General features: G+C 48.5%; 1 protein-coding gene across 2 annotated transcripts in view; it reads left to right on the top strand.

Annotated features, from left to right (window-relative positions):
* The window catches only part of LOC141076467 (fatty-acid amide hydrolase 1-like), a 213,455-nt gene that overhangs the window by 120,973 nt on the left and 74,727 nt on the right, over window positions 1-17,755 (top strand). For both annotated transcript variants that reach the window (XM_073563939.1, XM_073563938.1), the window contains exons 6-7: window positions 4,994-5,034; window positions 15,269-15,393. In XM_073563939.1, the coding sequence (XP_073420040.1) occupies window positions 4,994-5,034; window positions 15,269-15,393 (166 nt within the window). The remainder of the gene's footprint in view (window positions 1-4,993; window positions 5,035-15,268; window positions 15,394-17,755) is intronic.

The raw sequence follows: 17,755 nt of genomic DNA, 5'->3' as shown, positions 1-17,755 counted from the left end.
GGACGGGTGAGTGGAATGGTGTGTGTGGGGAAAGGTGAGTGGAATGGTGTGTGGGGGGACGGGTGAGTGGAATGGTGTGTGTGGGGATGGGTGAGTGGAATGGTGTGTGTGGGGACGGGTGAGTGGAATGGTGTGTGGGGGACGGGTGAGTGGAATGGTGTGTGTGGGGACGGGTGAGTGGAATGGTGTGTGTGGGGACGGGTGAGTGGAATGGTGTGTGGGGGACGGGTGAGTGGAATGGTGTGTGGGGGGACGGGTGAGTGGAATGGTGTGTGTGGGGACGGGTGAGTGGAATGGTGTGTGTGGGGACGGGTGAGTGGAATGGTGTGTGTGGGGGCGAGTGAGTGGAATGGTGTGTGTGGGGACGGGTGAGTGGAATGGTGTGTGTGGGGACGGGTGAGTGGAATGGTGTGTGTGGGGACGGGTGAGTGGAATGGTGTGTGTGGGGACGGGTGAGTGGAATGGTGTGTGTGGGGAAAGGTGAGTGGAATGGTGTGTGGGGGGACGGGTGAGTGGAATGGTGTGTGTGGGGACGGGTGAGTGGAATGGTGTGTGTGGGGACGGGTGAGTGGAATGGTGTGTGGGGGACGGGTGAGTGGAATGGTGTGTGTGGGGACGGGTGAGTGGAATGGTGTGTGTGGGGACGGGTGAGTGGAATGGTGTGTGGGGGGACGGGTGAGTGGAATGGTGTGTGGGGGGACGGGTGAGTGGAATGGTGTGTGGGGGGACGGGTGAGTGGAATGGTGTGTGGGGGGACGGGTGAGTGGAATGGTGTGTGGGGGGACGGGTGAGTGGAATGGTGTGTGGGGGGACGGGTGAGTGGAATGGTGTGTGGGGGGACGGGTGAGTGGAATGGTGTGTGGGGGGACGGGTGAGTGGAATGGTGTGTGTGGGGACGGGTGAGTGGAATGGTGTGTGGGGGGACGGGTGAGTGGAATGGTGTGTGTGGGGACGGGTGAGTGGAATGGTGTGTGTGGGGACGGGTGAGTGGAATGGTGTGTGTGGGGACGGGTGAGTGGAATGGTGTGTGTGGGGACGGGTGAGTGGAATGGTGTGTGTGGGGACGGGTGAGTGGAGTGGTGTGTGTGGGGAAAGGTGAGTGGAATGGTGTGTGTGGGGACGGGTGAGTGGAATGGTGTGTGTGGGGAAAGGTGAGTGGAATGGTGTGTGGGGGGACGGGTGAGTGGAATGGTGTGTGTGGGGATGGGTGAGTGGAATGGTGTGTGTGGGGACGGGTGAGTGGAATGGTGTGTGGGGGACGGGTGAGTGGAATGGTGTGTGTGGGGACGGGTGAGTGGAATGGTGTGTGTGGGGACGGGTGAGTGGAATGGTGTGTGGGGGACGGGTGAGTGGAATGGTGTGTGGGGGGACGGGTGAGTGGAATGGTGTGTGTGGGGACGGGTGAGTGGAATGGTGTGTGTGGGGACGGGTGAGTGGAATGGTGTGTGTGGGGGCGAGTGAGTGGAATGGTGTGTGTGGGGACGGGTGAGTGGAATGGTGTGTGTGGGGACGGGTGAGTGGAATGGTGTGTGTGGGGACGGGTGAGTGGAATGGTGTGTGTGGGGACGGGTGAGTGGAATGGTGTGTGTGGGGAAAGGTGAGTGGAATGGTGTGTGGGGGGACGGGTGAGTGGAATGGTGTGTGTGGGGACGGGTGAGTGGAATGGTGTGTGTGGGGACGGGTGAGTGGAATGGTGTGTGGGGGACGGGTGAGTGGAATGGTGTGTGTGGGGACGGGTGAGTGGAATGGTGTGTGTGGGGACGGGTGAGTGGAATGGTGTGTGGGGGGACGGGTGAGTGGAATGGTGTGTGGGGGGACGGGTGAGTGGAATGGTGTGTGGGGGGACGGGTGAGTGGAATGGTGTGTGGGGGGACGGGTGAGTGGAATGGTGTGTGGGGGGACGGGTGAGTGGAATGGTGTGTGGGGGGACGGGTGAGTGGAATGGTGTGTGGGGGGACGGGTGAGTGGAATGGTGTGTGGGGGGACGGGTGAGTGGAATGGTGTGTGGGGGGACGGGTGAGTGGAGTGGTGTGTGTGGGGAAAGGTGAGTGGAATGGTGTGTGTGGGGACGGGTGAGTGGAATGGTGCGTGTGGGGACGGGTGAGTGGAATGGTGCGTGTGGGGACGGGTGAGTGGAATGGTGTGTGTGGGGAAAGGTGAGTGGAATGGTGTGTGGGGGGACGGGTGAGTGGAATGGTGTGTGTGGGGACGGGTGAGTGGAATGGTGTGTGTGGGGACGGGTGAGTGGAATGGTGTGTGTGGGGACGGGTGAGTGGAATGGTGTGTGGGGGACGGGTGAGTGGAATGGTGTGTGTGGGACGGGTGAGTGGAATGGTGTGTGTGGGGACGGGTGAGTGGAATGGTGTGTGGGGGACGGGTGAGTGGAATGGGGTGTGGGGGGACGGGTGAGTGGAATGGTGTGTGTGGGGACGGGTGAGTGGAATGGTGTGTGTGGGGACGGGTGAGTGGAATGGTGTGTGTGGGGGCGAGTGAGTGGAATGGTGTGTGTGGGGACGGGTGAGTGGAATGGTGTGTGTGGGGACGGGTGAGTGGAATGGTGTGTGTGGGGACGGGTGAGTGGAATGGTGTGTGTGGGGACGGGTGAGTGGAATGGTGTGTGTGGGGACGGGTGAGTGGAATGGTGTGTGGGGGGACGGGTGAGTGGAATGGTGTGTGGGGGGGACGGGTGAGTGGAATGGAGTGTGGGGACGGGTGAGTGGAATGGAGTGTGGGGACGGGTGAGTGGAATGGAGTGTGTGGGGACGGGTGTGTGGAATGGTGTGTGGGGGACGGGTGAGTGGAATGGTGTGTGTGGGGAAGGGTGAGTGGAATGGTGTGTATGGGGACGGGTGAGTGGAATGGTGTGTGTGGTGACGGGTGAGTGGAATGGTGTGTGTGGTGACGGGTGAGTGGAATGGTGTGTGTGGTGACGGGTGAGTGGAGTGGTGTGTGAGGGGACGGGTGAGTGGAGTGGTGTGTGAGGGGATGGGTGAGTGGAGTGGTGTGTGAGGGGACGGGTGAGTGGAGTGTGTGTGGGGGCGAGTGAGTGGAATGGTGTGTGGGGGTCGCGTGTATGGAATGGTGTGTGTGGTCGGGTGAGTGGAATGGTGTGTGGGGTCTGGGCAATAAAAATAAAAAAAGCATATACAGAATGGGAGGAATAGGGCTAAGCAACAGCACATGTGAAAAAGACTTGGGTATACTAATAGAACTCTCCCCCCTCCAATGTGTCTTGAATGCAGCTGCCAGGATCATATTCCTCACCAATCATTACACCGATGCCTCTACCTTGTGCCAGTCATTACACTGGCTACCTATCCACTCCAGAATCCATACAACTTATTAACCTCACCCACAAAGCCCTCCATGGCTCAGCACCACCCTACATCTCCTCCCTTGTTTCAGTATACCACCCTACCCGCGCCCTCCGTTCTGCTGATGACCTGAGGTTAGCATCCTCAATAATGAGAACCTCCCACTCCCGTCTTCAAGACTATACACGTGCTGCGCCAATTCTTTGGAATGCACTTCCCAGGTCAATACGATTAGTCCCCAATCCCCACAATTTTAAGCGTGCCCTGAAAACGTATTTATTCAGACTGGCCTACCGCCTCAACACATTAACCTAATCTATCCCTGGGTGGCACAGCCAAAAGTTTTACCATAACCAGGTTCCCCGTATCATGTTCCCACATGCTTTATGCCTCCATTAGCCCTCTATGTCTGTACTGTTACACACTTAACATTATGGCTGGTCCATACAATCAGGGCAACTATTACCACCCACCTTTCGTGTCTCCCTCTCTCCTCATAGACTGTAAGCTTGCGAGCAGGGCCCTAATTCCTCTTGGTATCTGTTATGATCTATGTGATTATTGTTATGCTGTAATGTCTATTGCCTGTACAAATCCCCTCCGAAATGTAAAGTGCTGCGGAATATGTCGGCGCTATAGAAATAAAATTTATTATTATTATTATTATTATTATTATTAGATCACAGACTGAATATGAGTCAACAGTGTGATGCAGCAGCAAAAAAGGCAAATGCAATTCTAGGATGTATTAACAGAAGCATACAGTCTAGATCACGTGAAGTCATTATTTCCCTCTACTCCTCTTTGGTCAGACCTCATCTGGAGTACTGTGTCCAGTTTTGGGCAAAACATCAGCCCTGACGAAGAGGGGAGATACCCCTCGGAACGTGTTGGCCAGTTGCCCTCTTGTGCACCCGTCCTATATGTACACACTATTTATATATCTTTATATGGCTCATCAGTATTTATTATTAATCTTTCATACTCCATTCAGCATGTAATTTATCTAAGGTTATACAATTTATTTATCTATTTAATAATTTAATTATTTACCTGTATTAGCATATTTTTGCACCTTAGATTTAATAATATTTTTTTTAATATTGGTCCCGGTTACATTTTAGCTATTTTTCTGTGGCTTATGTATTTTTAAGTTATTTGTGTGCTGCACCTTTTACAGCACTTTTTTTGTTGCCAATACTTCTAATAATTTCCCTGTGTGGACATCTGACTGGGATGATTTAGTGCCTCCTGCATTGAGCAGGGGGTTGGACAGTATGACCCTGGGGGTCCCTTCCAGCTCTACGATACTATGATTCTATGTGTCACGGAAATCTGAATTATTTCCTATCATCCTAGGTACACATACAGAGCTTCCTCTTACTCCTCCCTCCATTGGTTTGGGATAAACCCAGTTCCCACTGCAATCCCCCTCACAGCTGCAGCCCCCTCAGTCTTCCTCTGTGGAATTCTATCCACTCCCCCCTCCCTTCAGCGGATGGTCCCTTTTATTGCAGGCCACCTCTGGCAGAGTTCCGTAGGTTTTTTCCCTCCTTTGTCTATCTGGCATGATATTCCAGGTTGAATTTAATAACACACAATGATCCTAGAGACCGGTGCTGCTCGCTGTCACGTGACCTCTCATCTTGGTGCTATAACCTCTCATTTTTGTGTTGCAGTAAAATCGGCCTCATTTCAAGCTGCCCCGGACAGAAGTCAGGTGAGTGTCAGTGCGTTCAGCTATCCGCCCCGAGGAAGGGACAGAGTGCAGTGTTGGCACATAGTGACCTTGTGTCAGCTACAGCTCTAGTGTGACCGACACTGATGAGTAGGCCGGGATCGCACAGGCGAGAAACTCGGACGAGTCTCACATCTTAATACTCAGCACTGCCTCTGGAACTCGGGAGCGGAGTGTGCGGCTGCATAGAAATGCCAGGTACTGACATGGACTCATCCGAGTTTCTCACAAGTCTGACCCCAGCCTAACAGTCAGTCTTCATGAGTTGCCACTAGATGAAGCGCACTGCATGTAGATGTATATGCAGCCAGCTACTCCTAGTGGTGGCTGCAGACAGGATCTTATCATGTATCTCTGTATACAGGGAGCTCCCCCTAGTGGAGGCTGCAGACAGGATCTTATCATGTATCTCTGTATACAGGGAGCTCCCCCTAGTGGTGACTGCTGACAGGATCTTATCATGTATCTCTGTATACTGTCAGATCCCCCTAGTGGTGACTGCAGACAGACAGAATTGTTGTGAGTTCATTCTCTGGTTCACCAGTTGTGAGTTCTTCCACGCTCCCTCTGGTGGTAACAGGAGGTAGAGAGGCTGATTTGATCGGTGGAAATCTGCCACCTGAGAATGAGGATGACGATTGGACCTCAGGAGTCTCAGATTGGATTTAAGACAGCCGACGCCCACTCAGTTGCTGGTGATTCCTTCTGGCTTGTCAGCTCTTGGTTTTCAGCTCTGTTCCAGTCATCTAAAGCTAAGTTTTTCTGCTAATGTTCACACTTGATTTTGTTGGTCTATTCAGTTTTTTGTGTGGTCAGCCAGCCCCTGCTGGGGGCTGTGCTGAATTTCCACTCTTATTTAGTAGTATTTTGCCAATTGGCTTTTTGTCCCTTACTAGTTCGGTCTCTTTTTGCTCTGTCTCAGAATATTTCAGAGTGCAGATACAGTGGGAGAAGTCTAGTGACTTCAGGGTTAATTTTGCTATCAGAAGTGTTGGACATTATTTTTGTAGGGTTTTTTGCAGGTTGCAGACAGTGTCTTTCCTTTCCTTTCCTGTCTAGTCAGTTTGGGCCCCATCGTTTGCTCAGCCTATTTTCCTGCCTGTGTTTGTGCCTTCAACTTGTTTCACCGTCAATACATGTGTGGGGGCTATATATTCCTTTGGGGTCTGCTTTGGGGCAGTTAGTTTTCCCCTTTTCTTGCTTTAGGTTTATTTAGTCCTCCGGCTGTGACGAAGCGTCTAGGAACATCGTAGGAACGCTCCACGGCTACTGCTAGTTGTGTTGTAAGATCAGGGGTCTGCAATCTGCATAGTTACCAACCTCTCTGGTTTTCTGTGACTTAGCTTGTTGTGATTTTTCCTCCTCGGTGACCCATTCATAAGACAGAATCTTATCATGTATCTCTGTATACAGGGAGCTCCCCCTAGTGGTGGCTGCAGACAGGATCTTATCATGTATCTCTGTATACAGGGAGCTCCCACTAGTGGTGACTGCAGACAGATAGAATCTTATCATGTATCTCTGTATACAGGGAGCTCCCCCTAGTGGTGGCTGCAGACAGGATCTTATCATGTATCTCTGTATACAGGGAGCTCCCCTTAGTGGTGACTGCAGACAGGATCCTATCATGTATCTGTATACAGGGAGCTCCCCCTAGTGGTGGCTGCAGACAGGATCTTATCATGTATCACTGTATACAGGGAGCTCCCCCTAGTGGTGACTGCAGACAGGATCTTATGCATCACTGTATACAGGGAGCTCCCCCTAGTGGTGGCTGCAGACAGGATCTTATCATGTATCTCTGTATACAAGAAGCTCCCCCTAGTACTGACTGCAGACAGGATCCTATCATGTATCTCTGTATACAGGGAGCTCCCCCTAGTGGTGGCAGCAGACAGGAGCTTGTCATGTATCTCTGTATACAGGGAGCTCCCCCTAGTGGTGGCTGCAGACAGACAGAATCTTATCATGTATCTCTATAAACAGGGGGCTCCCCCTAGTGGTGACTGCAGATCGAATCTTATCATGTATCTCTGTTATGATTGAGTCACCGAGGAGGAAAAAACAAAACACAAGCTCAGCCCAGAAAATCAGAGAGGTTGGAAACTAGCGGATTGCAGACCCCTAATCCTATCACACAACTAGCAGTAGCCGTGGAGTGTTCCTACGGTGATCCTCGACACCTCGTCACAGCCGGCGATCTAAATAAGCCTAAAGAGAGAAAAGGGAAAAACTGACTGCCCCAGAGCAGACGCCAAAGCAATAGGCAGCCCCCAACATATAATGATGGTGAAGCAAGATGAAAACACTAACACAGATAGAAAGATAGGTTGAGCAAACAATGGGGCCCAAGCTAACTAAAAAGGACAGGACAGAAAAGCTGCTGTCTGCAATCCGAGAAAACTCTGCTAAAAATATTACCAACACAACTGATAAGCAAAAAGGTCCCTGAAGTCACTAGACTTCAAACCCTATATCAGCACTCAGAATATTCTGAAAGCAGAGCAAAAGAGAACACTGATCAAGGAAAAAGAGTCCAGCACACCCCCAGCCGGGGATGGCTGAACTCAGAAAACAAGGTAAACAAAACCAAAACTAATAAGTTCAGTAGCACAGCAAAAACTTATCTTTGGGAAGCAGGAATCAGACTGGTCTCCAAGAATCCAGCAGAGAAATCACCAGCCACTCAGAAAGGCGTCGGCTGCCTTATATCCGGTCTGAAGTTCCCGTTACCCAGTCACAATCCACCTGATCAGGTGTTTGGTTTCTTTCATCCAAATCAGCCTCACTACCTTCTTTCACCAGCAGAGGGAGTTCATCAGACATCAGAGATGAAGGAGAAATTGAACTCATAACAGTACCTCCCCCTTGTTAAGGGGTCACCGAACCCTCATCCAAGCCACCAGGCCGATCAGGATGAGCCCGATGAAAAGCACGCACCAATCTTTCGGCATGAATATCAGAGGCAGAGACCCAGGAATTATCCTCCTGACCATAACCCTTCCACTTAACCAAATACTGGAGTCTCCGTCTAGCCAGACGGGAATCCAGTATCTTCTCTACCTCATATTCCATGTTACCCTCAACCAACACCGGGTCAGGAGGTGCCACCATAGGAACCACTGGTTAAACAAACCTCTCCAACAAGGAATGTGACAGGAAGAGCCAACCGAAAAGAGACCAGATTAATAATCTCCAAAATCTTGTAAGGTCCAATAAATCTAGGTTTAAACTTTGGAGAAGCCACTTTCATAGAGATACTGTATTATTTGATGACAACCAGACCATATCACCCACCTTAAACCGGCGACCAATGGTCCTATGCCGGTTAGAAAACCGCTGGGCCTTTTCCTGGGAAAGAGACAACTTATCCACCACTTGGTCCCAAATCTGCTGCATTCTTTCAACCACAGTGTCAATCCCTGGACAGGCAGAAGACTCCACCTGCCCTGAAGAAAATCGAGAATGAAACCCAAAGTTACAGAAAAAGGGTGACATCAAAGTGGCAGAACTAGCTCTATTATTTAAAGCAAATTCGGCCAAGGGTAAAAATGAGACCCAATCATCCTGATCAACAGATATAAAACATCTCAAATAAGCCTCCAAAGTCTGGTTTGTTCTCTCCGTCTGCCCATTGGTCTGAGGGTGAAATGCAGAGGAGAAGGACAACTGAATTCCCAGCTTGGAACAAAAGGTCCTCCAGAATCTAGAGACAAACTGAACTCCTCTGTCCGATACAATGTTCTCAGGAATCCCGTGCAAGCAAACCAACTGTTGCAAAAACAAGGGCACCAACTCTGAGGAAGATGGCAACTTAGGGAGAGGTACAAGATGGACCATCTTAGAGAATCTATCACAAATCACCCAGATAACAGTCATCCTCTGAGAGACAGGCAGATCAGAAATAAAATCCATTGAAATATGGGTCCATGGCCTCCTGGGCACCGGAAAGGGCATCAACAACCCACTAGAACGAGAACAAGGCTTAGATCGGGAGCAAGTCCCACAGGACTTCACAAAATATCTGACATCACGAGACAAGGCAGGCCACCAAAAAGACCGACTCACCAAATCTCTAGTACCAAAAATACCTGGATGACCAGCCATCGCGGAGCAATGAACCTTAGACATCACTTTCCTCCTCCACTGGTCAGGAACATACAACCTACCACTGGGACAACGCTCAGGCTTATCCTCCTGAAACTTCTCCAGAGCACGTCTCAAATCGGGCGAGATGGCAGAAAGAACCACCCCCTCACCTAAGATGGTAGCAGGCTTGGTCACAATGGGAGAATCAGCCAAAAAACTCCTAGAGAGGGCATCAGCCTTAACATTCTTAGTGCTCGGGAGAAAGGAGACCACAAAATCAAAACGTGTGAAAAACAAGGCCCACCTGGCCTGTCTCGGATTCAAGCGTTTAGCCGACTCAAGGTAGATCAAATTCTTGTGGTGAGTGAGGACCACAACTTGATGTCTATCTCCCTCCAACCAATGTCTCCACTCCTCAAATGCCCACTTCATGGCCAACAGTTCTCGATTCCCCACATCATAGTTGCGTTCCGAAGGAGAGAACTTTCGGGAAAAGAAGGCACAGGGATTCATTTTAGATGTTACAGGATCCTTTTGGGACAAAACAGCTCCTGCACCAGTCTCTGAAGCATCCACCTCCACCTGAAATGGAAGTGAGACATCGGGTTGTCACAAAACTGGATTAGAAGTGAACCTCCGCTTCAGCTCCTGAAAAGAAGAAACAGCCTCCGGAGACCAATTCAGCAAATCAGCGCCCTTCTTAGTCAAATCAGTCAATGGTTTGGCAATAACAGAAAAATTGGCTATAAACTTACGATAAAAATTAGCAAACCCCAAAAACTTCTGGTGGGCCTTCAAAAAAGTGGGCTGAACCCAATCATAAATGGCCTGTACCTTGGCCGAGTCCATTTCAATAGTTGACAGAGACAAAATAAATCCCAAAAATGAAATCCTCTGTACACCAAAAAGACATTTCGATCCCTTAACATACAGGGAGTTTTCCCTCAAAATCCGGAACACAGTCCAAACATGTTCAACATGAGAGTCCCAATCCCTGGAAAAGATCAAAATATCATCCAAATAGATGATCAGAAACTTATCCACAAAGTCCTGGAAAATATCGTTCATGAAGCACTGGAAGACAGAAGGGGCGTTAGTGAGCCCAAAAGGCATCACCAGGTACTCAAAATGTCCCTCCGGAGTATTAAACGCTGTCTTCCATTCATCCCCATGCTTAATACGAATAAGATTATACGCCCCCCTGAGGTCAAGCTTGGTAAACCAGCAAACACCTTCAACTCTAGAAAATAGGTCAGAAATCAGGGGTAACGGATACTGATATTTAACAGTAATTTTGTTAAGGGAGCGATAGTCATTACAGGGCCTTAATGATCCATCCTTCTTGGCCACAAAAAAACAACCAGCACCCAAGGGTGAAGAGGATGGTCTAATATGACCCTTCTCCAACGACTCCTTAATATAGGATCGCATAGCCTCATGATCGGGTACAGATAAATTAAAAAGTCGACCCTTGGGAAATTTACACCCCGGACTCAGCTCAATTGCACAGTCATAACTCCTATGAGGAGGCAAAGACGCAGACTTACTCTCACTAAACACATCATAAAAATCAGCCAAATAGTCAGGAACCTCATGCGACTGGGGAGAGGTGGAGAAAACAGGAGTGTCACTAAGAGCACACCGACAACCCCAACTCACCACAGACACAGATTTCCAATCCAAAACTGGATTATGGATTTGCAACCAGGGGAACCCCAGAACGATGGTATCATGCAAATTATGCAACACCAAAAATCTGCAATTTTCTTGATGGTCTGGGGCGACCCGCATTACCACCTGGGTCCAAAACTGAGGTTTATTCTTCGCCAACGGTGTAGCATCAATACCCATCAAAGGAATAGGCGTCCGCAAGGGTGTCATAGGGAAACGACAACGTTTAGCAAAATCCAAATCCATTAGGTTCAAGGCCGCTCCTGAATCCACAAAGGCTTTAGCGGAAAATGTAGACAGGGAGCAGATCAGAGTAATTGCCAGAAGAAACTTAGGTTGTACACCACCTACAGCAAATGTGTGTGCAAAACGTTTCTCTCATTTAGGGCAGACAGAAATAATATGAGAGGCATCTCCACAGAAAAAACACAGCTTATTACGCCTTCTGAACTCCTGACGTTGCGCCCTAGACAAAACTCTATCACATTGCATAGGTTCAGACATTTGTTCAACAGGTGGCAGCATTTCCCGTGTAGTTTTACGTTCACGTAAACGCTGATCAACCTGAATGGCTAATGACATAGAATCGTCAAGACCAGAGGGAACAGGAAATCCCACCATAGTATCTTTTACGGTTTCTGACAAACCCTTCCGAAAGAGGGCTGCCAAGGCACCATCATTCCAAGTGGTGAGGACCGCCCACTTTCGGAATTTTTGACAGTACAGTTCTGCAGAAACTTGACCCTGGCTCAGTGCAAACATGGTCTTTTCAGCCTGATCAATAGCATTAGGTTCACCATACAACAACCCCAAGGCCTGAAAAAATGCGTCCACAGTAGTTAGAATAGGATCATCTGGTACTAAAGAAAACGACCAATCCTGGGGATCGCCGCGCAGCAAGGAGATGACAATTTTAACCTGCTGCACAGAGCTCCCTGATGAGTTAGGCTTCAAAGCCAGAAATAATTTACAATTATTCTTAAAATTCACAAATTTAGACCGATCCACAAAAAACACATCAGGAGTGGGGATTTTTGGTTCAGCAGCGTGTGAATGAGCGAGATAGGCGGAAATTCCTCGCACTTCAGCAGCAAGCTGCTCCACACGATCAGACAATTGCTTAAACTCCATCAGAGAAAAAAATATTCCTCCTACGGCCTCAGAGAAAAAGAGGAAAAAATATACACAAAAAGAAAAAAATATTCTGACACTTTTTTTTTTAACAATTCCTTCCTGCTTTTGAGTACCCTAGAATCTGCGGTATGGCTGGTGATTCTGTTATGATTGAGTCACCTAGGAGGAAAAAACAAAACGCAAGCTCAGCCCAGAAAATCAGAGAGGTTGGAAACTAGCGGATTGCAGACCCCTAATCCTATCACACAACTAGCAGTAGCTGTGGAGTGTTCCTACAGTGATCCTAGACACCTCGTCACAGCTGGAGATCTAAATAAGCCTAAAGAGAGAAAAGGGAAAAACTGACTGCCCCAGAGCAGACCCCAAAGCAATAGGCAGCCCCCAACATATAATGACGGTGAAGCAAGATGAAAACACTAACACAGATAGAAAGATAGGTTGAGCAAACAATGGGGCCCAAGCTAACTAAAAAGGACAGGATAGAAAAGCTGCTGTCTGCAATCCGAGAAAACCTTGCTAAAAATATTACCAACACAACTGATATGCAAAAAGGACCCTGAAGTCACTAGACTTCAAACCCTATATCAGCACTCAGAATATTCTGAAAGCAGAGCAAAAGAGAACACTGATCAAGGAAAAAGAGTCCAGCACACCCCCGGCCGTGGATGGCTGAACTCAAAAAACAAGGTAAACAAAACCAAAACTAATAAGTTCAATAGCAGAGCAAAAACTTATCTTTGGGAAGCAGGAATCAGACTGGTCTCCAAGAATCCAGCAGAGAAATCACCAGCCACTCAGAAGGGCGTCGTCTGCCTTATATCCAGTCTGAAGTTCCCGTTGCCCAGTCACAATCCACCTGATCAAGTGTTTGGTTTCTTTCATCCAAATCAGCCTCACTACCTTCCTTCACCAGAAGAGGGAGATCCTCGGACACAAAAGGTGAATGAACAGATTTGCTCACAAGTCACAACATATCTCTGTATACAGGGAGCTCCCATTAGTGGTGGCTGCAGACAGGATCTTATCATGTATCTCTGTATACAGGGAGCTCCCCCTAGTGGTGGCTGCAGACAGGATCTTATCATGTATCTCTGTATACATAGAGCTCCCCTAGTGGTGGCTGCAGACAGGATCTTATCATGTATCTCTGTATACACGGAGCTCCCCCTAGTGGTGGCTGCAGACAGGTTCCTATCATGTATCTCTGTATACAGGGAGCTCTCCCTAGTGGTGACTGCAGACAGGATCTTATCATGTATATCTGTTTACAGGGAGCTCCCCCTAGTGGTGACTGCAGACAGGATCTTATCATGTATCTCTGTATACAGGGAGCTCCCCCTAGTGGTGGCTGCAGACAGGATCTTATCATGTATCTCTGTATACATAGAGCTCCCCCTAGTGGTGGCTGCAGACAGGATCTTATCATGTATCTCTGTATACACGTAGCTCCCCCTAGTGGTGGCTGCAGACAGGTTCCTATCATGTATCTCTGTATACAGGGAGCTCTCCCTAGTGGTGACTGCAGACAGGATCTTATCATGTATCTCTGTTTACAGGGAGCTCCCTCTAGTGGTGACTGCAGACAGGATCTTATCATGTATCTCTGTATACATAGAGCTCCCCTAGTGGTGGTTGCAGACAGGATTTTATCATGTATCTCTGTATACAGGGAGCTCCCCCTAGTGGTGGCTGCAGACAGGATCTTATCATGTATCTCTGTACAGGGAGCTCCCCCTAGTGGTGGCTGCACACAGGATCTTATCATGTATCTCTGTATACAGGGAGCTCCCCCTAGTGGTGACTGCAGACAGGATCTTATCATGCATCTTTGTATACAGAGAGCTCCCCCTAGTGGTGGCTGCAGACAGGATCTTATCATGTATCTCTGTATACATGGAGCTCCCCCTAGTGGTGACTGCAGACAGAATATTATCATGTATCTCTGTATACAGAGAGCTCTCCCTAGTGGCGACTGCAGACAGGATCTTATCATGTACCTCTGTATACAGGGAGCTCCCCCTAGTGGTGACTGCAGACAGGATCTTATCATGTATCTCTGTATACATGGAGCTCCCCCTAGTGTTGACTGCAGACAGAATCTTATCATGTATCTCTGTATACAGAGAGCTCTCCCTAGTGGTGGCTGCACACAGGATCTTATCATGTATCTCTATATACAGGGAGCTCCCCCTAGTGGTGACTGCAGACAGGATCTTATCATGTATCTCTGTATACAGAGAGCTCCCCCTAGTAGTGGCTGCAGACAGGATCTTATCATGTATCTCTGTATACAGGGAGCTCCCCCTAGTGGTGACTGCAGACAGGATCTTATCATGCCTCTCTGTATACAGAGAGCTCCCCCTAGTGGTGGCTGCAGACAGGATCTTATCATGTATCTCTGTATACATGGAGCTCCCCCTAGTGGTGACTGCAGACAGAATCTTATCATGTATCTCTGTATACAGAGAGCTCTCCCTAGTGGTGACTGCAGACAGGATCTTATCATGTATCTCTGTATACAGGGAGCTCCCCCTAGTGGTGACTGCAGACAGGATCTTATCATGTATCTCTGTATACAGGAAGCTCCCCCTAGTGGTGGCTGCAGACAGGATCTTATCATGTATCTCTATACAGAGAGCTCCCCCTAGTGGTGGCTGCAGACAGGATCTTATCATGTATCTCTGTATACATGGAGCTCCCCCTAGTGGTGACTGCAGACAGAATCTTATCATGTATCTCTGTATACAGAGAGCTGTCCCTAGTGGTGACTGCAGACAGGATCTTATCATGTATCTCTGTATACAGGAAGCTCCCCCTAGTGGTGGCTGCAGACAGGATCTTATCATGTATCTCTGTATTCAGAGAGCTCCCCCTAGTGGTGGCTGCAGACAGGATCTTATCATGTATCTCTGTATACATGGAGCTCCCCCTAGTGGTGACTGCAGACAGAATCTTATCATGTATCTCTGTATACATGGAGCTCCCCCTAGTGGTGACTGCAGACAGAATCTTATCATGTATCTCTGTATACAGAGAGCTCTCCCTAGTGGTGACTGCAGACAGGATCTTATCATGTATCTCTGTATACAGGGAGCTCCCCCTAGTGGTGACTGCAGACAGGATCTTATCATGTATCTCTGTATACAGGAAGCTCCCCCTAGTGGTGGCTGCAGACAGGATCTTATCATGTATCTCTGTATACTGTCAGATCCCCTTAGTGTTGATTTCAAAGACCTATTACATAGTAAGTAGTCCTGGGGTCCCCTGGCCCCATTCCAGGTGCAATTGAGAGAGGTGAGTTGCTTTGTCTTCTTTATGTCAGTTATGGCAATGATTGGGCCGATATCGCGAGACGTTGATAGTCTGGTGACCACCATGAGAGCTGTTCTGTGTGATGACATGTTCCGGTTGGATCCTACCGTGCCTCCAATCCCCTTCAATGATGAGGTACGATCTCTTGCTGGTGCGTTACTTTTGGAAATTGGCTTGTGGTGGAACTACTATTGCCAGCATTGTTTTCATAGATTGTTTGGCAACATAGCTGTTGGCATGATATGTCGACTTGTAATATGCTGTGGTGTACCCAGTAAATGTCTCCCCCTGGTGTGTCACATGGTCGCCCTCCAGCTGACTGCTCCAACCTCTGTTTGGTATCTTCACCTCGTATTGTGATGGCTTCTCCCGATGAAGAAGACGACACATACAAAGCGAATGTACAGCGGGGATGATCCATGTAACATGGCCACCAACATTACCTCAGACGTCCCCCCACTCATGCCACAGAAAACCCCCATATCTTGTATATGACTCGGAGCGACCACTCCTGACCCCGTCCATACCCCGCGCTCCAACGCATGTGGCTCCGGACAGTCTCCAATCCGGTACCGCGACTGCAGCGCCAGTCCCTATCTCAGAACATTTCTAATTTATATTTAAATATTAGTGTTTGAAGTATACCCCCAATCCCCAAAGTTGACTGACCCCTAACTCGTATTTCCCCACACATATGGTCCAGATGTTCCAATATACACAGAGAAGAATTCAGTATAAGTGAACCCTGCACAAGGTTTTGCCCCCTGAAAGAGCTCACAAATGTCTCATTCTGCCTGGAAGAATAAATTATACACCGACGTCCTTCTGTGAAGGCCTGGAGAAGTCACGTCAGATCTGTCGAGTTCTCTCCGGGCATCGCTTTCTCATAATTTCATGCAGAAGCTTCAATAAGGCTTAAAAGTTGGCCTATTATAGGGCAAATGTAAGAATCGGAGACACAACCCATCAGTTCCTGAAAATTCCCTTACTGATCCTAATAAATCCACATTCCCTCAACCTGACCCCAATCTGTCCACGTTCCCTAACACTACCCCTACTGAACCTAATGAGTCCACATTCTCTAATACTTCCTGGACTGACCCTAATCTGTCCATGTTCCCTAACACTCTCGCTACTGAAAATAATCTGTCCACGTTCCCTAATGCTCCCCATACTTACTCTAATCTGTCCACGTTCCCTAATGCTCCCCATACTTACTCTAATCTGTCCACGTTCCCTAATGCTCCCCATACTTACTCTAATCTGTCCACGTTCCCTAATGCTCCCCATACTTACTCTAATCTGTCCACGTTCCCTAATGCTCCCCATACTTACTCTAATCTGTCCACTTTCCCTAATATGCCCATACTGACCCTAATCTGTCTACGTTCCCTAATACGCCCCCTTATGACCCTAATCTGACCGCAATCCTGTCAGGAATTTGGGGGGTTTAGTTGCCCCCCCAGTTGTCAGGGATTTGTATATTATATATATTGTCGGGTGATATATAAATGTGTTTACCCTTACAGTTCCGGTTAGGAACGTGCAGCTCTCGGGTGCCCCCCTTGCCCTCTGGTTAGTCAGGGAACTGCACCTAGGATAAGTAGTCGCCGGCGAGGCTGCCTTGTCGCGTACTGGCTATCGGGCACTCTGCAGTGAGGGCGGTGTGTATATCTCCAGTCTCAGGCAGGAAATACACACATATACCTCTGATCCGTCACTGCCAGGGTTTCCCAATACCACCAGGACACTTTGCTGCCACCAGTTCCTAGTTTGACACTGTTGTAGACTATATTGGGTCAGGAACCAACACAAACGGTAGCGTGTTTTGGGCACAGAGTACATCGGTTCGATCATAGAGCAAAGAAAACGAAGCTAGTAAATTTTTATGTTTACTTCAGAAAAATATAGGCAGTGTTTACAGAAATACAAATATATTACAAAGGGAGACAAAATACAGTATGTACAACAGTTGGCAAATAAAAGGGATTAAAATAAGAGACTTTCTTTTTTTGTTTTTTTTTTATATAGCGCTAACATATTCCGCAGCGCTTTACAGTTGGCACACACCGGAGGAAGCCCATGCAAACATGGGGAGAACATACAAACTCCTTGCAGATGTTGTCCTTGGTGGGATTTGAACCCAGGACTCCAGCGCTGCAAGGCTACAGAGCTAACCACTGAGCCACCATACTGCCCGCACTTACTTTATATCATTCATAGATATGACGTGTTGATAAAGGGGAGGAGAATCTTCCCAGAGCAAAGGGTCCGTCAGCACAGCTTGGTGTAGCTGATTCTCCAGGCATCTGACAACCTCCCCCAAATGAGCGTCTCAGCTTTATGCCTTTCTCTTGCTGACCTCACTTGCTGGGCTGAGCTAGGGGTTGTACGCCCCTTTTCAAACAGTTATTAAAAATTTCTACTCTCCATAATTCAGGCTGGGAAGTTCACAGAGTGACGACAGGGGTATTATCTTTTCTATTACGAAATTAAT

This window comes from Dendrobates tinctorius, unplaced genomic scaffold, assembly GCF_039654945.1.
Source record: "Dendrobates tinctorius isolate UK_male_01 unplaced genomic scaffold, ASM3965494v1 ptg000410l, whole genome shotgun sequence".
NCBI lineage: Eukaryota > Metazoa > Chordata > Amphibia > Anura > Dendrobatidae > Dendrobates > Dendrobates tinctorius.
The sequence above is the reverse complement of the archived record's forward strand: the minus strand, read 5'-3'. Positions and strand labels throughout refer to the sequence as shown.